This window comes from Bufo gargarizans, chromosome 2 (genome assembly GCF_014858855.1).
Source record: "Bufo gargarizans isolate SCDJY-AF-19 chromosome 2, ASM1485885v1, whole genome shotgun sequence".
NCBI lineage: Eukaryota > Metazoa > Chordata > Amphibia > Anura > Bufonidae > Bufo > Bufo gargarizans.
In genome coordinates, this window is record NC_058081.1 from 20,121,324 (window position 1) to 20,142,959 (window position 21,636).

At 42.1% G+C, this 21,636-nt stretch overlaps 1 protein-coding gene across 1 annotated transcript in view; it reads right to left on the reverse strand.

The window, feature by feature from the left end:
• Positions 1-21,636, reverse strand: part of LOC122925506 (extracellular calcium-sensing receptor-like) — a 43,712-nt gene that overhangs the window by 20,323 nt on the left and 1,753 nt on the right. Inside the window, exons 2-4 of the mRNA XM_044276860.1 lie at positions 12,289-12,535; positions 6,259-6,550; positions 2,247-3,077 (exon numbers count right to left, since the gene is read on the reverse strand). Of these exons, the coding sequence (XP_044132795.1) occupies positions 2,247-3,077; positions 6,259-6,550; positions 12,289-12,535 (1,370 nt within the window). The remainder of the gene's footprint in view (positions 1-2,246; positions 3,078-6,258; positions 6,551-12,288; positions 12,536-21,636) is intronic.

Genomic DNA, 21,636 nt, shown 5'->3' on the forward strand with positions numbered 1-21,636 from the left:
CTAAACAACTTTATAACACTTTTTACTCCCTTCTCTGTCCCCCAGTGCCCCCACCCTCTCCTCTCATCTCAGCTGAGAACTTTGCCACATACTTCAAACAAAATATAGTCAACATCAGAGAAAGCTTCAGTGCACAGTCCCCACAGACCTTCTACACAACTGCTTAGTCCTCTTCTCCCAAAACCCGCTTATCCACCATTACAGAAGAAAAACTCTCCACTCTACTCTCCAGATCACATCTCACCACCTGTTCACTTGACCGAAATCCCATCCCACCTCATCCCTAACCTCACCACAGTGTTCATCCCTGCCCTAACTCATCTCTTCAACCTATCACTAACCTCTGGTGTCTTCCCCTCTGGTTTTAAACATGCTACCATTACACCCATCCTCAAAAAGCCTTCACTTGACCCATCTTCTTTGTCCAGTTATCACCCTATTTCACTTCTTCCATCATATGCCTCAAAGCTACTTAAGCATTATGTCCATTCTGAACTGTCCTCTCATCTCTCCTCCTGCTCCCTCTTTGACCGGCTACAATCTGGCTTCAGACCCCACCACTCGACTGAGACTGCCCTCACCAAAGTCACCAATGACCTAACAGACAAAACCAAAAAGCATTACTCTGTCCGCCTTCTCCTTGACCTGTCCTCTGCCTTTGACACTGTCAACCACTCCCTTCTGTTACAAACTCTCTCATCTCTTGGCATCACTGACCTGCCCTCTCCTGCATAACATCATACCTCACAGAGCGGACATTTCGCATCTCCCACTCTCACACCACCTCCTCGTCTCATTATCTCTCTGTTGGTGTCCCTCAAGGCTCTGTCCTCGGACCCATGCTCTTCTTTATCTACACTTTCGGCCTGGGACAGCTCATAGAGTCCCATGGCTTTCAGTATCACTTTTATGCTGACAACACACAAATCTACCTCTCTGGTCCAGACATTACCACCTTACTATCAAGAATCACACAATGCCTATCTTCCATATCCTCCTTCCTCTCCTCTCGCTTTCTAAAACTTAACATAGATAAAACAGAATTCATAATCTTTCCCCCATCTTGCTCAAAATCCCCAACAGACCTATATATCACGATCAATTATGCACACTCTCCCCGGTCAACCAAGTCCGCTGCCTTGGTGTTACCTTGGGTCCTGTCCTCTCCTTCCAACCACACATCCAAGCCCTTTCCACCACCTGCCGCCTCCAACTCAAGAACATCTCCCGCATCCGTGCTTTCCTTAACTTTGAGTCTGCGAAAATGCTTGTACATGCCCTCATATCCCGCCTAGACTACTGCAACATTCTCCTCTGTTGCCTTCCATCTAGCACTCTCACACCCCTCCAATCTATCCTCAACTCTGCTGCCCACTTAATCCACCTCTCACCCTTTTACTCCTCTGCCTCTCCCCTCTGCCAATTACTTCACTGGCTCCCCATTGCCCAACAAATTCACTTCAAAGTACTAACAAATACATACAAGGCTGTCCACAACATGTCCCCTCCCTACATCTCTGAGCTACTTTCCCGATACATCCCCACACACATTCTCTAAACCTCACAACACCTTCTTCTCTCCTCTTATCACCTCTTCCCACAATCGCCTCCAAGATTTCTCCCGTGTATTCCCCACATTCTGGAACTCGCTACCCCAACATATCAGACTCTCACCTACAGTAGAATCCTTCAAAAGACACCTAAAGACCGACCTCTTCAGACAAGCCTACAACCAGTGACCCTGCTGCCTATACCGCCATGACCAACTTTACCCTCTCCTACTGTGTCCTTCTCCCATACCATGTAGCTTGCAAGCCCTCCCGGGCAGGGCCCTCTCTCTTCTGTACCAGTTTGTAACTCGCCTCGTTCATACTTAGTGCAATTGTCTGTATGTGCACCGCTTATCATATGTACGACGCTATGGAATGAATGGTGCTTTAATAATAAATAATAATAATGCTGAATGTTGGGAGTTACAGTCTCTGTTTCAAATAATACTCATCATTCTTTAATAAAGTCAGAACAACAGAGACAGGTGACCAATTCCTGTAGTATAAATTCTTCCTTTATATTTCTTTCGAATCCACTTCTGGCTTTTACAGAAAATCTTGCAGGCAGAACTTCCTCAAAATCTTATCGAAAAAAAAACTGTGTGTGGCCATACTCAAAAACATTTATTAATTAAGGATTTTGAACCAACCAAGTTATGTCAATTTCATTATTGAAATTCTGACTCTAGATTTTACCTGCCATGGTTTGAAGTTCCAAATATTTCCACAAGTCCCACCAGAAAATGGTCCTTCTCCAGGCCTGCAGATCTTCAGATCATCTAAAGCTTTAGCCAAGGTATATACAGAAAAATAGATAAATTTTGTGTACTTGAGGCTGTTTTTGAACATAGAACTATCAATGATTTCATCTATTTGTTCAATTCCAGTGCAGTTTCTTCTTGGGGTCTTCACAGAATTTAAAATGTTGTCACTATATGAAAATGTACAGTTAAAAAGTTTTTCCCAGTATTGCTTCACCCAGTTTGGTCCTGTAGATGATAGTGGATGAATATTCTTCAGGAACTGTTTTAAGCCTGGTACAACATAATCCTCTATAGTTAAGCCAAGTGCACCCCTTAAAACCTGGAAATAATTACTTGTTGACAATATGAGTGACCTAGCCCAACCAGCATTGCCAATCAAAATTCTCCCTGTGACATTTTGCTTCAACATCTCATTCACAATAGGAATAAAATCAACTTGACTAGCAAACACAAGGACAACCATAGCTTTAGACTTTTTGATGGTCTCTACTACTCGAGGAGCATTCCGATCTGGTAGACCTAGACAAATATATTCAGTAAAAGCCACACATACTCCGGCTTTGACCAACTCCTGTCTAATTGGGTAAATTCCCTGAAGACCATAATCGTTGTCACTGGCAACAAGACCAATCCAAGTCCAACCAAAGCGCAGAAGAAGCTGAGCCAGACCAATGGATTGCAATTTATCATTTGGAACAGTCCTGAAGAACGACGGAAATAGTTTCCTATTACTCAGGAGTGAGAGGCTTGATAATTGACTCATCTAAAGAGGAAAAACAAAAAACTAAAATTAAAAAATGTTAACATACATAAACATTGTTATGGGATTACAGAGCTGAAGGGTGTTTATTCCATTATGATATTATTTAAAAAAATTCAGTTCTTTTTTTAAATAAACTTAAATTTTTTAACATACTTTTTTAAAAACTGTTGCCGGTCTGAGAAACGGACGTTGAAAACGGACCCATTCAATTGTATGGGAGAAATCAGTCAGTGAAAAACAGACAAGATAGAACATGTTCTATTTTTGGATGTCCGTTATTCCCTGGCCATCAAAAAAACTGCTGTGTGAATAACCCCATAGACTACTATTGGTTTTAAAATGGACATGTAATGGCCGTTAAAAAAATATCCATCACATGTCCGTTTTTCAATGTCTTGTGCATGTAGTCTAACTCTTTTAAACTAGTCATACTCCAAGGAGCTGCACAAAGCCCTCAGAGAACCAGTTTCTTAAACCCCTTCAGCTTTAGTCCCTCCTTCTTCCCCTGTATTGGCGGGGTGGACATCTCATTATAGACAAGTCTTTTTACACCTGTGCCATGTCTCCAGGTTTTGTAGTATGCTCAGTTGGAATCTGCTATGCTTGGAGCATAGGGTAGGTGTTTAAAATCATAACCATGAAAATATGGTCCTCTAATCTTGAGAAATTGTCAGGAACCTACCTAGACATGATCTAGTGTACGACTGCTCGGTTAGGGTTGCTTGGCTGGTCACCATATTTGTGAACCTGGACGTTAAGCCAAATATGTTTCTGCCTTGTTATCGAATCCTACATCCCAGAGCCACTGTTTGTCTTTGTCTCTGCTTTTTTCCTGGCTCCTGGTTAGTTCTGTCTGCTGAGAACTGTGCTGCATGTCTGTTGGCCCTTCCTGTGTACTGACTTTGGCTTGTTTCTAGATTAACCCTTTGTCTACTGATCCGGCTTCTAATGCCTCTCCTAGTGAAATAAATTTGGCTTGTCTCTGAATTACTCCCTTGTCTTCTGATTTGGGTCCCACTGACTTTAATGGTGTTGACTCTGGCTTGCAATTCTCTTCTGCAAATCCTTGGCATCTAATAGTTTTGCTTACTGTGAGCTCACATCTGTTTTTTTGCCACCTTTTTCCAAAGACATCATTTGGGACCCTATCAATCATGTCCAACCAGCCTCATGGCAGTATCTGGTGAACATCTAGGGCTAGCCTTTAATCTTCTAATTGGAGTGGTAACAGAAGATAAGCAGCTGAAATAGAGTTTGCTGGTGGTGGTCCCTAACACCTCACTTCTGTTTCTTTTAATTTGCAGTTTATATTAGTTAAGGGACAGCTATATACCTTGTTAAATATCTACCTACCTAACTCTTACCATCTTGCAGCACTTGAAGGCATTCTAAATAAACTGGAAGATTTTGCAGAACAGATGCTATTGGTGTTGATTTTTAATTTTGCCCTAGTTCCTTTAGTGGACCCTTTAGTTAATATCTTTCATTTGGCGTTTTCCAACATTAAATCCCTTAAATGTCTCTTTCATTCGCAGTGATTACCAGATGATACGTGTATCTAGCTCTAGTCACCCTGACGTTTGTGACTATACTTTTCAATCCATGCAACCCAGCAAAGCTCCAGGCCCCAATTGCTTCCCGGCCTCCTACTATAAAATTTTGATGTTATTGGTAGCTTCTTTAATTAAAGCTCTCAACTCCATTGCTCCAAGCCAATCTCTCCCGAGACATGTCCCACATACATATTACTGTCATTCACAAGAGGGAAAAGATTCAGTCTTGTGTTTGATCTATTGTTCAATATCATTCGTGAATCTATGCCTCAAACTTTTTGCAAAGGTCCTTGCCAAGAGAATTGCTCCGTTGTTACCTGATATCATAGAAACTGACCAGCTTGGTTTCGTCCCTACCTGAGAAGTCCTGGACAATATCACAACAGTTTTAAATATCATTCATCATGCTCAATACAAATGTATTCCCATTTGCCTTCTCTCAATGAAGTGGAGAAGGCATTTGATAGAGGGGGTCGGCCTTTATTTTTTGGAATTCTCCATCATATTGGCCTTGACATGACCGTGTGGACTTGTAGCCATTCCCTCTACAGCTCTCTCACAGCCTCGTTAAGGGTCAATGGTGTTTTCTCTCTGTAATATCCTAAACAGCAAACGGGCAAAGTTGCCCTCTATCACCATTGATCTTTTTCTTGACGTTTGAACCTCTCTTGAGAACCATCAGAATGAACCCTATTATTTGTGGTCCCATAGTTGGCTCTCAGGAGGTTTAAACTGCTTACATGGATGATCTTCATTTTGATACCAGTCCGTTGGCATTGTTTCTGATCTGATGCAGAATTTCATAATTTTTTATTGCAAACTTTAAAGCACATTTTCAGATATCAGAGGCTTTCGATAAATCCATCCCTGGAAGTATGAAGTTAAATCTTGAGTCTCCCTTCCCTTTCTGCTGGTCAGTGGGGATTCCAAAGGATCTTGAGGAGATATACCATAGAATCACCTTCCATCTGCGCAGATTTGCACAGATGGGTAAAAGGTTTATATACCTGGTTTGGTCAGGTTTGGTCATTATACTACATTTAAAATTAATGTCTTGCCTTATCTACTATACCTTTTGCTGATTCTAACAGTGAATTTACCACTTAGTTTCCATACCTTTTTAAAGGCGATATATACCTTCGGGGCATTTTTTTATGTTTTCATTTTACTCATTTTGGTCCAAAAATCATTTTTTTTTTATTGGTCTCCTTTCTCATTTCCTACAATAGGTTTGCAAGTTTACAACATTAACAATCTTAACCCAGGTACCAAACCTATAAAGTATTCATTTGTCTTGTTGCTGGGAACCCTCAGTGATATTTCCCATTTGTTAATGTTCTTATGTTCCTTTGTTTGCCAAAGTTGTTTAAATAAAGAATTAAAAAGGCAAAGTTCTGTTTCATGTCACCTACCCTACCCCAAAAGCCATGTATGTACTAAATATACTCCCTTACTTGCCTTCTACATTTCCATTTGTTTATCTTTAGCTGGTGATTATTATCAGTGACAAAAAGTTCCAGTTTTTGTCAACATTGGTACTTATTGCATCTAGGTTGTCACTTAGTATCACTAATGGGTATAAAGTAGATGCATATCAGGCAATGCATAGAGTCATTGTAGCTTCTTACCTGCGGATATTTGAATGTTCCCAAAAAGTAAGCCAAGATAATTGAGTTGGTTGAAGCTGTAGATCCAATAGCAGCTGCAAAGGATGATCTAGAATGGCACTGGTTGTTAGTGAAAGTCGTACTAGTGTCAGTCAGAAACTGTAAAGCTCCTTGTAATTCATAGTGAGGTATGTTACACGTGTCATACATCTGATATCCTAACGTAATGTTTGACAGAAGATAGGGATCTCTGTTGACCTCTTCAATGGTGAACATCAAGGTCTGAAGCGTTTGATATGATTCCAGATTAAACCTGGAGGACACAAATATGTTAGCTTCTGTATCTGTATTTTCAGTGATATTTTTTCTTGTACACAGTCGAGTGACACTATTATGACCACTTCCTACTTTTGATCTTGGCAGCCTGTAGCCCATGAAGGAAGTCATGTGTCCCGAGCTGGCTTGGTGGATATATACAGTAAGGTGTGTCATGGGTTGTTTGCCTACAGATGCACTAGCTTGTTGCTGTCATAGGTAAAAGGGGCGATTTATCAGAGTTGCAAAAAAGAATGATTATTGGCTGTTGGGCAGTATATCGGAAACTGCGCAGTTTGTGAACTGTTCTCGCGCTACCGTGGTGAAAGTGTATGGTAAGTGGACAAATGGCACCATTGTGACTAAGCAACATGGAAACTGCAGAGCACAACGCCATTGATGTGAAAGGTGAACATCGACTATGAAGATGTGTGAGGGTGGACTGACATGCTACAGTGGAGCAGCTCACCGCCAAGAGGAACTAGGGGGCTTGGATGGTGCATTAGCATAAAAAAGTTTCATTTTTTCGGCAGTATTGGAATTGGACCCCAGCAGATTGGCAAAGGATTTCCCTTAAGGGTAAGTGACTACATTTTCAATAAACTAGATTCATTACAAATTTCACGAAAATGAGTCCGACATACAAGACCGAATCTTCTATGATTGGTTTTGGACTAATCGCATAAAAAGGATGGTCACATGACACTGGGGGGGAAGTGAAGGGGAGGTCTTCCCTGATTAACTGAGAAGCTGACATGTAGCCTAGATCAGCCAGCCCCCTGCATTAGTGGGGCAATAAGTAGGGATTTGCCTGTGCAGGACGAGAAGAGCGTCATTCTGCTTTGTACTTGTGACCTGTCAGGAAGCTGTGTTGTGGCTCTGCCTCTGCAGAATGATATACTGAGCTAGGGACAGTATAGGATGATAATAGGAAATAATAGGTGATGGAGACAGTATAAGAAGATTATAGGGAGATAATAGAAACGATATTTAGGGAATTTGGAATATATTAAAGGATGGGTGGAAAAATATGCAAAAACACCCTGCTCAGGGAGTGCAAAATGGAAGAAATGTAATGTCCAGTACATGTTGTCTCTGTTAAAGCATTATATTTGATTAGTCCATTACAACATACCATAAGTACATACCATAAGTACAGTACCGCAGGATCGGACTATGTGTTTCTAACTTGATAGTTTTTAAAGTGGTTCTGCAGTTTTTTTAAAACTGATGATCTATCCTCTGGATAGATCATCAGCATCTGATTGGCGGGGGTCCGACACCCGGGACCCCTGACGATCAGCTGTTTGAGAAAGCAGTAGTGCCGCGGCCTTCTCACTGTTTACCGCTGGCCCAGTGATGTCATGACTATTGTCAATGGCCTGGAATGGAGCTTAGCCCCGCCCAGGCCAGTGATACTAGTCGTGATGTCACTGGGTCTGTGGTAAACAGCGAAAAGGACGCGGCACTACTTCCAGCGCCGCTGCCTTCTCAAACAGCTGATCGGCAGGAGTCCCAGGTGTCGGACCCCCGCCGATCAGATGCTGATGATATATCCAGAGGATTGATCATCTGTTTAAAAAAAACTCCAGAACCCCTTTTAATCATGACCTTTATTAAGTCATAATTAAGAACCACTATGTTTGAAACACATAGACTGATCCTGCGGTATTGTACTCATGGTATGGGACTTTTTAATGGACTTGATGATGTTTTATCAGTGACAACATATTATGGGATGTAATCAGGGAGAGGGAGAGAGACACCTGGTCACTCTCAGGCGTATTTGCTCTCAGGCTGCTGTCAGCTCAGCTTCTGGCAACCTACCTCCACTGTCATCTTAGAGAGGGTTTTGAGCAAGACAGGGATCATTGTGACACAAAATCGGAACAAATTGTCCTCCCCTAGTGTACAAAAACAAGGCATGGATCTGTGAGGATGTTCACACTCCTCCAGCTGAGGGCAAAGAGTAGATCTGCACTTATTGATGTTTCCCCATCATGCCATTTCCACTGCTTGCCTGTCTACCATCATGCTCTGTACCATATTTCTACTGCTGCTGCAATAATGTCACATCCTTTATCTGCCTGCCTGCAATCACGTTCTGTACCGTATGGCTCATCATGCCACTGCCATTGTATGCCTGCCTACCATAATGTTCTGTACTGTATGGCTGCTGCCACCATCATGCCAATTTCACTGTCTGTCTAGTTACTATGATGTTTTACCTGGCTACCGTATGGTAGATTCTGCTGTTAGCCTGCCTACTATCTTGTTCTGCACTGTATGGTTGCTGCTGTCACCACCACAACTGCTACTCCCTGCTGGTAACCCCCTACTGCCACTATCATTACCTCTACTGCCACAATCATTACCTCTACTGCCACAATCATTACCTCTACTGCCACTATCATTACCTCTACTGCCACTATTATTACCTCTACTGCCACACTTATTACCTCTACTGCCACTATCATTACCTCTACTGCCACAATCATTACCTCTACTGCCACTATCACTACCTCTACTGCCACTATCACTACCTCTACTGCCACTATTATTACCCTACTGCCACTATCATTACCTCTACTGCCACTATTATTACCTCTACTTCCACTATCATTACCTCTACTGCCACTATCATTACCTCTACTGCCACTATCATTACCTCTACTGCCACTATCACTACCTCTACTTCCACTATCACTTCCTCTACTGCCACTATCACTACCTCTACTGCCACTATCATTACCTCTACTGCCACTATCATTACTTCTACTGCCACTATCACTTCCTCTACTGCCACTATCATTACCTCTACTGCCACTATTATTACCTCTACTGCCACACTCATTACCTCTACTGCCACTATCATTACCTCTACTGCCACTGGCTTTACTGCTACACAGTACTACTACTATCATCAAGAACCGTAAACAGCCACACACACATCTACTGTCTGTTCCATGCTGTGCTACTTCTACTGCTAGTAATATAACGGCCATATGCAACTAAGGACTCATGCACATGGCCATTGGTCGGCCGTTCAGTGCATTGGGACCGCAATTTGCACAGGAAACATCCATGCGGATTCCGCAGACGGATCCAGACCCATTCAACTTGAATGGGTCAGTGATCCGTCCGCTCTGCAAATAAATAGGACATGTTCTTTTCTTTTGAGGTGCAAAGACAAGGAGAGAAACCCCACGGAAGCACTCCATAGTGCTTCTGTGGGGTTCCGTGCCTCCGTTCCCCACCGGACCTTCCAGATTGCGGACCCATTCAAGTGAATGGTTCCGCATCCATGATGCGTTGCAAAAATATTGTGGACCCGCTGTTTGCTGTCTGCAATACGGGCACGGCCGGCACACGTTCGTGTGCATGAGCTCTAATGCTGTACCCTTTCCACATCCACACTTTACTGTTGCTGCACCCAATAAAAGGGAGAGTTTTTTCAGGCCTGTTCAGAACAAGCCACTCTTTCTTCTGGCAATTAATACATGTGTGTATACAAATTCAGGCGGGCATTCTTCCCCTCATTGAGGCATAATTTTTAAATGCTTTTAATTACTATGCCACTCTTCTGACATTAACATGTGTAAACAAGAGCAAGGCTCTGCCCTGTTTAGGGATCATCTTTAGACGCTTAGTCCTAACAAGTCACCATCTTTTTCCCATAGCACTGTGTGTGCTTAAACATCATCCACCTCTGATAAGGTACCATTTTTGAAGCTTTCTAATATGAAAAAGCATAATACATGCAATGGTGCGGTGTGTTTTAAAACATGTTATTTGTTAACAACATCAACTATGAATTCATGTCACTCCGACATTATTTGCTATTGCTGTTAATGTGTAAGGACTTAGGAGATGGAAGAGCAAAAATGTTTAAAAAATTTACAAAAAGAGATAACATATTTTCATTTAAAAAAGTCCTAGGAGACTAGAGGGTGTCATAAACTATTTTCGAGCAAATTTGAGTCATGTAAAATTCATGTAGATACTAATCAAAATCTTATTAAAAATTCTGCAAATCTGAGATGAAGCAAATTGCAGTAAGTTCACTCATCTCGTAACTGCAACCTCAATACGGGTTAACCATAAAAGTGTAGTACTAGACATCTATAGAATAAGACGATCACAGGACAACCATAGATCATCACACCGTAGCTTGTTTTTTCTATAAGCAATATTTTTACGTTCATCCATTGATCTGCCATGGGATAGACCATGCCAATATTCCATCAATTTGTCCTAATATCTTATTGGTTTATCATCTCAATCATAAAAGTTGAGGTGATGAGGACCTGATTATGAAAGCCATGTGAGAAGTGTAATCACTAGTGTTGATTACGAATATTCGAATTTTGAATTTTTATTACGAATATAGTTACTTCGAAAATTGGCGAATATTTCGAATATAGTGATATATATTTGTAATTTCGAATATTCTATTTTTTTTTAAATCAGTACACATGATCCCTCCCTGCTTCTAGCTTGTGGGCCAATGAGAAGGCTGCAGTAAATTTGACTTGAGGAGTAGTACTGTTTGCGAATTTTCGTAATGCGAATTTTCGTAATACAAATTTTTATTGCGTATTATTTAACTTACAACTATTAGACAAAGAAGATTATAGCACTATATAAGCTAAATTGCTCTATATTCGATTTTTTTCTCAAATATTCGCTATATTGCAATAACTTTGTTTTTTCGAATATTCGTAATATTCTAAAACAAGAATATATAGCAATATATAGCGAATATTCGAATAAAAAAAAAAAGAGAGAAATTTAGCTTATATAGTGCTATAATCTTCTTTGTCTAATAGTTGTAATTTTTTTCTTCTCTGAAGTTTAGATTGGAAAAAAATGACAACCATAAAAAAAGATTATAGCACTATATTAGCTAAATAGCTCTATATTTGTTTTTTTCGAATATTCGTTATATTGCTATATATTCTTGTTTTAGAATATTACAAATATTTGAAAAAACTAAGTTATAGCAATATAGCAAATATTAAAAAAAAACGAGTATAGAGCAATTTAGCTAATATAGTGCTATAATCTTCTTTTATAGTTTTTCCAATCTGAACTTTAGATGAGAAAAAAATTACAACTATTAGACAAAGAAGATTATAGCACTATATTAGCTAAATAGCTCTATATTAGTTTTTTTTCGAATATTCGCTATATTGCTATATATTCTTGTTTTAGAATATTACGAATATTCGAAAAAATGAAGTTATAGCAATATAGCAAATATAAAAAAAAACTAGTATAGAGAAATTTAGCTAATAGTGCTATAATTTTCGTTGTCTAATAGTTGTAAGTTGAAAAATTCGCAATAAAAAATTCGTATTACGAAAATTCGCATATTACACAATCATTACCTTGCCAATTTTTCGAGTAAAAAAAATTGTAGAATAAAACGAATATTCAAATTTGTGAATATTCTACGAATATTCTACAAAATATTTGTGAAATATCGCAAATTCGAATATGACCCCTGCCGCTCATCACTAGTGAAAAGTGTAATCACATGTAATTAACAGAATAAAGCCAAGACTTCAGAGCCCCAGTAGTCGAGCAAGCACTTCATAATGATATCATCTTAAGACGAGATAGACAATACTTATTCTATTTATTGACCTTAATATGTAGGCTGCTGAAATGTATTAAAAAGAAAACACAACAACTCTATATCAGTAGCTTCAGCTTAGCATTGGGCTTACTTACAAGCTGCAGGTGACCCTGGGTGGTTTCACATTGAATTCAAGTTTTTGGAAGATCTTGTCGGCATTAATAGACATTAAAACTCCTATCATAATATCTCCAGGTTTTCTTAACCCCTCATTTCTGACAAAGGAGGTAAGCTGCACATCTGACCCAAGGAACAGACGATAGGACATGAATTTCAACAAAAGGATCTCCAACTGTGTTCTATACACATAAGCCGCATAACGGTCGTTAGCCATTGGAAGAGCTGAAAACATGGAAAGTACATGTCACTGATAGTAATAGGTTACATCATCTTTCCCTAACACAGTGTTTTCTTGAGGTAAAGTTGGTGACTTAGATAATATACATTAATGTGCAAAACTTTTTAGATAGGTGCGGAAAAAAATGCTGTAAAGAAGTGTTAACAGTTAATTTTAATAATTAACAAAATACTAAATGAATAAATGAATAAAGAAAAAGAAATATAAATCTAATCAACATTTAGTGTGACCGCCCTTTATCTTCAAACCAGCATCAGTTCTTCTAGGTACACTTGCACATAGTTTTTGAAGGATCTGGACAAGGAGGTTGGTGGAGGTTCCTTGCAAGTTTGGGGCTGCTTTTTAGCTAATGAAGTTGGGGGTTTGGTCAGGATTAATGGTGACAGACAGATACTTATCCGTAATGCAGTACCGTTAGGAAGAAGTCTGATCGGCTCCAAATGTATGCTGCAGTAGGAAAACCCCAAACATATAGCCAGTGTCATTAAAAGAAGGACAAAGAGTCCTGGAAGTGATGATATGGCGCACAGAGCTCTGCCTGGGATTACATGAAGAGACAGAATGATTTTAGCCAGCCGACAATCGCAAAAGTGGAAGGTTAGTTAGTTCTCCGAGATGTTTGGAACCACCTCACTGCTGTGGTGTACAAGTACCTACAGTAGAAGAATTGATGCTGGTTTGAAGATAAAAGGACACCAAATGTTGGTTGGATTTAGATTACTATTTTCTTCATTCACTTTGTACATTCTAAAAGGGGTTGAGTCACTTCAGTAAGTGGCATTTACCATGTAGATGAAGTTAATACAAGGCACGTACTAATGTTTCGTGACTATCCATACTGCTTCCTTTGCTGGCTCGATTCATTTTTCCATCACATTATACACTTCTCGTTTCCATGGTTACAGACCACCCTGCAATCCATTAGCGGTGGTCGTCGTGCTTGCATACTATAGGAAAAAGCATCAGCCTCTCTGGTGGCCGGGACCATGGTAGCACACGTAGGCTCGTGCTTTTTCCTATATTGTGCAAGTACGACCACAACAAAAATGTATTATGGCTGATCGCCTACATGTGCTGTGGGTCTCTAATATTCAAAATAGCAGAAACCTGGCGGCATTGGCGTCCGCTGCACGTGCGAGTGGGCGCCATGTTTGGGGACTGGACTTTCGCCGTACATATATATATATATATATATATATATACGGCTGAGGTCCTTAAGGGGTTGAATGAAATACACCCAGCTTTTATCAATAGTCTACTTCCTCTGCTATTATAATGTATCATTATATTAATGAAGTTCTCTGAGACCAAGAACCTCTACTCAGATAGCCAGGCAGGGTGCAAAACTCATGAACAATATCAGTCACACATGCTCCAGGTCCAGCTACAAGTTCCCTTGTCCTCTGTTTTAGGTCCCTGCTGGACTAGGAGTTTGACATGCTTTTAATAGGCACCTCACCACTGCCAGCCTGACTGGCCTCAGCTATTGGCAGCAGTCATGCGTCATGCCTGAGTACATCACTGCTGAAGCCATTGATTGGACCCAGACAATAGAAATGGATTTTGTGGTTACAGATATTGGTGCATGATAAATGTTCCAACGTTGATCTGGTTGTAAGATCTTTCATCCTCTTCTGAGCTTAGTAAAACTACATATGCTTGTAAGTACTGTATGGCTACATACTTCTTTGTAATCATGGATACAAAGGCAAGAATCAACAATATTGGTGACCTTCCTTAAGGAATTGTGAGGCCCTACTGTATAAGTGAGATGTAATGATGTCCAGCATGTATGAACATTGGTGACTAATATATAATTCATCTATATTATGAAACGGTGATGAGTATAGATGAGGGTAAATAATGTAGTGTGCATATTATACTCACAAAGAAGAAGTACCGTATCTTAAAGTCTTCCTAACTGGAGGATCAGGGAGATATCTGTAATACACAACACATTGAGCCCAATGCATTCCAGATACTAGTTTATATAAAGGCAAAGTATTGGTAATTGGTGGTAATACTCCTGCCGTAGGTGCAGTAATTAAGGTTTCTCTGAAGACGTTTTTCTCACTTGGGACCTACTGCCTGTAAGTTTTTCAGAGAAATATACTGTAATTGATATGATAATGGTGCAGATGTGACCTTTCTGTGATCTATTGGCATACATTTGCTTTAGAAATCTCCTGAGGAAGTGTTAACAAAATGAGGGCAAGGAAAAGTAAATCATACAAAGTGTCAAAAGGTAAAAATGTATAAAGTGATACACAAAACATGAGAAAAGTATTTGGACTGACTTTCTTGAAAATTCATTTTGGGTCTAAAAATTAGACTTAGATCCAAATCAATACGGTCTGAAGTGTTCAAATTGGCATGAAAATAGGAATATATCCCTTTGTGGTCTTGGCCCTTATGGGGAAAAAAACAAAACAAAAAACTGCGGCTTATTCTGAGCAAGATTTCTAATTGAAGCCTTAATGAAGACAGATGCTGGCTTGTGTTTATACACACATATGGTAGTGTCAGAAGAAAAAGTGCCTTGTTCTGAATAAGTGTCCAAAAATCATGCCTTAACCTGGGCAGATGTATGTCCTTGTATGTACACACATAGTAATGTCGGAATAAGCAATATCGCCTTCTAAACAAAAGTCCCCAAATTATGCTTTAATGAGAGCATATGCCTGCACCTGTTTCTACACACACACATGTTAATTTCAGAAGAAACAGTAGTCACATTTTTTGGGGAGGAGCAGTAGCAGTACAACTTGGATGTGGACGTGGTAAGCTATGTAGGGGTAATAGTGTCAGAAACAGTCCCGGCAGCAGTAGTAGTAGCAAAGCCGTAGATGTTGGGCTTTGTAGGGGTAATGGTAGTAACAGTAAGGGAAGCAGGAGCTGCAGCAGCAGCACTCATACAAGGAACTCGATGGCAGACAGACAGCAGTAGTGACATGATTGGGACAGTTATAAGCAGCCGCATTAGCAAAGGCAATCTATTCATTGGCCTCAGCCGCAAGTGTGTGAAAATCCTCAGAGATCCATACAACACCATCTGCTGAGGTGAAAAACCTTCTCTGAGTGGAGACTGGGCAAAACAAAAGAGAGAGAGAGCAACCTGGGCCATTTTTGTCCGCTGCGCCAAAATGGCTGCCCAGATGCCCATGGGTTCCCGGAGTGTTCCAGAGAAAGGGCACAGTCTAAGTTGATCCTGAGGAATGTATCCATATTTAACAGTGCTGATTTGCATTATCCTGGCACAGCACCTGGGTCACCGATACTGTGGAAAACATTGACCCAGTGAGCCATGAAAGACATAAACTGTCCGTCCCTGCAACAGATGCTCCAGGTGTCAAAGTTGGCACACCGCACAGTGAGAATTCCAAGGAGTGGCCAACGTTCTTCACCACGTGAAAGTACAATTCAAGGATGGCTTTTTTAAAGAATTAATGATGGCTAGATATGTACCGTATCTTTCATTGTTGCTAAGTGCATGCCATCAGTTCCATAAAGTCAGCGGAATCCACTAAGTTGTATGGCAGCAACTGCACCACAAGCAATTTGTTAGAAATATCAAGATCCAACAGAGCATTGCCCCTAGTGGGATCTTTAACAAATTATCCCATATCGTCATCCTGCAACAAGCTGAGAAATTGTCTTCCCTTTGTGGATAAACAAAACCATGACCCCAGTCAATATCTTGGAAATTAAGGCTACTTTCACACTTGTGGCAGTGTGATCCGGTGGGCAGTTCTGCCGAACTGCATGTGACTGAAAGCATTTGTGAGACGCATCTGGATGAGGATCCGTCTCACAAGTGCATTGCAAGAACGGATCCGTCTCTCCGCTTGTCATGCGGACAGACAAATCCGTCTTGTATCTTTTTTCACAGACCGGAAGCACGAGTCCGGCATTACGGTATTTTGAATGCCGGAACCAGCACTAATACATTCCTATGGGGAAAAATGCCGGATCCGGCATTCAGGCAAGTCTTCAGTTTTTTTCGCCGGAGATAAAACCGTATCATGCTACGGTTTTATATTTTGCCTGAGCAGTCAAAATGACTGAACTGAAGACATCCTGATGCATCCTGAACAGATTGGTCTCCATTCAGAATGCATGGGGATATGCCTGATCAGTTCTTTTCCGGTATAGAGCCCCTGTGACTGAACTATATGCCGGAAAAGAAAAACACTAGTGTGAAAGTACCCAAAAATTTCTGATTGTAAAGTTCGGGTTCGTACCAAACTTTAGGATTTTTGTACCCCGGACCCAAACCCGAACATTTCCGTAAAAGTTTGGGTTCGGTGTTCGGCGCTTTCTTGGTGCTTTTTGAAAGGCTGCACAGCAGCCAATCAACAAGCGTCATGCTACTTGCCCCAAGAGGCCATCACAGCCATGCTGCTAATGGCATGGATGTGATTGGCCAGAGCAGCATGTGACCCAGCCTCTATATAAGCTGGAGTCACGTAGCGCTGCACGTCACTCTGCTGTTACTAGTGTAGGGAGAGGATGCTGCTGGACTGGTGATTTCAGGGAGAGAATAGGAGAGAATCTAACTCCACAATCTACAGACAAATAGTTGTGTGGGTGCAGGACACAATCGTTTTACCCTGCCCTGAGCTCGTTGACCAAAAAAACCTAACTTTTATAATTCTGTTAGTTAGGTGGGCGGCAGTGGCGGCCATTTTATGCATGCTCAGTGCACCAGCACTGCATCTGAGCTTTTGGGACATTGCTTATAACAATTTTTTTGGGCAATCTACAACATATGGATTAGTCAGTGTTTTCAAAAAACGGTATTTTCCAGATCTGCAAGTGTTAAATTCAAGTTTAATATATACAGCTTTCATATTCTGTTACCAAAAAAAAAAAAAAAACATTTTTGGCAATCTACAACATCTGCATTAGTCAGTGTGCAATTTAAGCTAGAAATACAGCCATCATTTTCTGGGGTTTGAAAAACATACTTTTTTGACAAAAAACACTATTTTCAGGCCTTGCAGCATCAGCATGTGTGAAATTACAGGCTTATATACTGCTGTCGAATTCAGTTGTTAAACAAACACTCGTTTGGGCCCTGTGAGATACCTTCTCTACGTACAGGGGTTTGATTCAGGGATTTGAAATACAGCCATTTAAAATACAGCCATTTTGTGCAATTAAATATGTACTTCAGGCCTACACTGATTCAGGCCTTTTGAGATACTCCCTCTAGATACAGGTGTTTGATTCAGGCATTTGAAATACAGCTATTTGAAATACAGCCATTTTGTGCAAATATATATTTACTTCAGGCCTACACTGGTTCAGGCCCTGTCAGATATTCCCTCTACATACAGGGGTTTTATTCAGGGATTTGAAATACAGCCATTTTGTGCAAATAAATATTTACTTCAAACCTACACTGGTTAAGACCGTGTGAGATACACCCTCTACATATGTAGTGTCCCACTAGGTAAATGTGGGCACTACACAAGGGTTAATTGGCCACGTTACTCTCCACCTCCTGTGGAATATGGCCATTGTATTATATATGATGTTTTATGTGTATTTTCTCTGTTATCTGTGTATCAGGCCTGTTAGGGTGTAGTTCCTCCTCCTAGACAGCAGGGAACCCCTAATATATATAGTTAGGCCCAGACAGGAAAGGGGCAGTGTAGTCCAGGAGGCTAGTGAGTCCAGTCTAGCCTGCCTGAGGTTCCTGAGCAAAAGTAGCTCAGAAGTGTGTTACCAGGGGAAGAGTTACCTCCTGAGAAACCTGCAGTTTCCACAAAGTACAGTGCAGAGCATAGCAGAAGTGTTTCCAGCTGAACCAGAGAGCTGAATGGCAGAAGGATCTACTTAATGCAAGGATATATATATACCTGAGGAAGTTTCCCTAACCAAGGATAAAGTCATGAGTAGGGCATACGGGCCTTGGGATAAAGACAGACAGGATTCTGAGGAAAAGTGCAGCCTGGTCTGTAAGTGTTTTAACCCTCTGAGTATTTTGCAAGAACATTGTCCTGCCATTTGTGAAAGCATGCCTGTAACAATCTGTTTGCATGTGGAACTGAACCCCGACTGTAAATAGTTGACTGTTTCTAGCAAAAGGAAGTTTTGGTTCACCACAACATCGTGTTCCTCAATTATTCCTATCATAAATCTGTGTGCCACCGTTACCGGCACTGGCGTCACAAATCTTAAAGGGATCTTGCCACCGGCACATTAAACAAACCTGCAACATCCAGGGCACCTCACCTACCATCAGGCCTAATCCCTATACACAGAGAGTGCCCCAGAGGACCCCTGTGCCAGCCTCTCCATCACTGCTGTACGCCTGCCCAGGGTCTTTCAAGAAAACTGTGAGTAACCCAGAGCAACCCTCGTTTGCCTAAGTACCCGTGACCTCACCATCGCAATACCCTGCAGGGTAGCGTACTGCATATTTTGGCGTCACGAACAGGATACGATTATTCCTGCGCCATTGTGGAATTTAAACTGTGTGCCGTTATTGCCCATAAAGTGGAAAAAGCCCAATCCGTTTATTGGGAAATTGCTGGGCCAAAGAACTGTAAAAATCACGGTGTGAAAACTGTATTTTGTGGACTGTTTGCCGCTTATTTAAGTCACCGCTTGCTGTCAGTGAATTGATAGCCTTATACTCAAAGATAGCCGCCTAAGTGGACTGGATTATTGGTGCGCCTCGTTGTGTCTGTTTAGCGCAAAAAAGAAGAAGAGAAGGTACCGCCCAGTCTGCAAAAGAAAGACACCGCCCTGTCTGTAAAGAAGATACTGCCTACCTTGAATCTCGGAGCTCCAAGAGGTCGCGCCTATCTTCTGACGCTGCGCGTGGGACCTCCACACAACGTAACCACGTACCTCGCGTGATTTGGACTGAGCATCGCCGGAGTAAGTAAAAACTTTCGTATTCACCGGCCCCTTTATATACCAGCATCGGGGAGGTTCCGATCCTTGTAAAGAGACTGGGGAAGGTCCCTCACTAGTAACAAGAGACTTAACCCGGGGGGGAGTACGTCCAACTTAGACCCGGCCTGCTCCGTCGCTCCTCAATGGGCCATACCCACTCCGTAGGCGCCCTTAGCAATGCTTAAGCAAGCGAAGGCCAGCGTGTGTCTGCCTATAGCCTGATGCCACTGACCATGCCATATTATTTCGGGGCCCCCTGGTTCCCGTGATATTCCGGGGAAGCCCACAAATTAAAAGACTTTAGAGACCAGATCCTGGCCTTGTTCCGGCTCTACCCTATCTCCACTGAGCAACAAATGGAGATTCTCTTAGCACAGCTAGAAGGGGCCGCCCGCAGGGAAGTCATGTCATGGCCCAGCTCTGAAAAGAATAGCCTGGAACAGATCTTTGATCGCCTCGGCACCACGTTTGAGGCCAGAACGGTGTCTGAAGTTAAGATGCTGATTTTTCAGCAGGAAGCAACAGCCTGGTGAGTCACTCCGTGATTTTGCTTTATCCCTGCAAGAGACCCTGAGGGCTGTGGTCCAAGTGGACCCCCGGGAGGCTGAGGACCAGGACCGGACTCTAAAAGTGCAGTTTCTTGCTGGTGTAAACACTGAGCATTTGAAGGGCCAGCTGAGGATGCTGTCGACCCAACACCCCAATTGCGCGTTTTTGGACTGGCCATCAATATCTTAGGCCAAAACCCGCCCACGGGGCAAGCGGCCTCCCTTGAACCTCAGACCTGCCTGTCAAAAACTGTTAATGTGAGGCCGTCTGGAGCCACTCAGGCTCCAGTAACAGATGTGGTGGCGGCATTAATGGAGCAAGTAAACCATCTCACTAAGAGCCGGGAGAAGGTGTGCAGGAAAATAGAGAAATGGGAGAGACCATTGTTACTGGAAGATGAAAGTCCCCTTCCTCAAAGGCTCCCGCCTGCATATAACGAGGTATACCCAAAAGAACCTGATGGACGGCCGAGTTACCGGTCTAAGAATTGCAAGCAGCCTGTCTGCCAGTATTGTAAAAAATATGGACATACTGAATCAATGTGTTGTCAGTTAAACGGGCCACCCCCGAGGCCGAGGACCGCACCTCAGGAGGTAGAACAGTAGGTCCAAAGGATCCAAGCTGGATGCCCAGATACGTAGGATCTCGTCCAAAAATTAACATATGCATCAACGGAATACCCTTTAAAAGCCCTGCTGGATACTGGGTCTCAGGTCACCACCATCCAACGACCCCCCTTTGACAAATTCTGGCATTCAAGTCTCCTCACCCAGCCGCCAGAATCCTGGCTAGATATCATTGCTAGCAATGGCATGCCGGTGAAAGTCCATGGGTACTGGGAACCTACCCTTCAGGTGGGAGAAGCCACCTTACCACAACAAGGTGTGATTGTGGTGCAAGCCGGAGATAAAGGGGGACACCCCGTGATCTTAGGGACTAATGTCTTTAAAAATTGTTACTCCGAGGTGCTTGAGGCATTGAACCAATCCATACCTTCAGCTTCGCCAGCTTCTAAGAGAGTCATTCAAAAGACTATCAGTGTGCTGTGTGCTCAGCAAATTTGTACTGCCCGAATCCGGGATAACCGGCCGGTAATCTTGCCTCCGAATTCCCAGATCATCCTGTGGTGCCGTGCTGTACTAGGGATCCAGGACCAGGACTATCAAGCCCTAGTGGAACCTAACCGAATTGAGAATCATCCCTTCATGCGAACAGCCAAGAGTCTGGTGATCGTATCTCAAGGTAAAGTGCCTGTCCGTTTGATTAGTTTCAGTAATCACCCTGTTACTCTTTCTAAGCACTGCCCCGTTGCTCAGCTTTTTCAGGTGTCCTTCCAGGATGTTATCCGTCTGCCTGCCAGGGAGACGTTCCAGACCGCACAGAGCAGCAACGTCCAGCGCCTCTTCAGTATCCTGGTGGGAGGAACTTCATGTGGGGAATGAATCCACCTCGAAGGAGCAAATAGAGGGAGAACTGAATCTGGTTAAAGAACACCACAAGGCCTTTAGCAAGCACTCCACGGACTACGGAGAGGTCAGTGTAATCAAACACACCATACCCACTGGCTCTCATCCTCCTATCAAGGAGAGATACAGACCCATACCACCTACTATCTATCAGTCCTTAA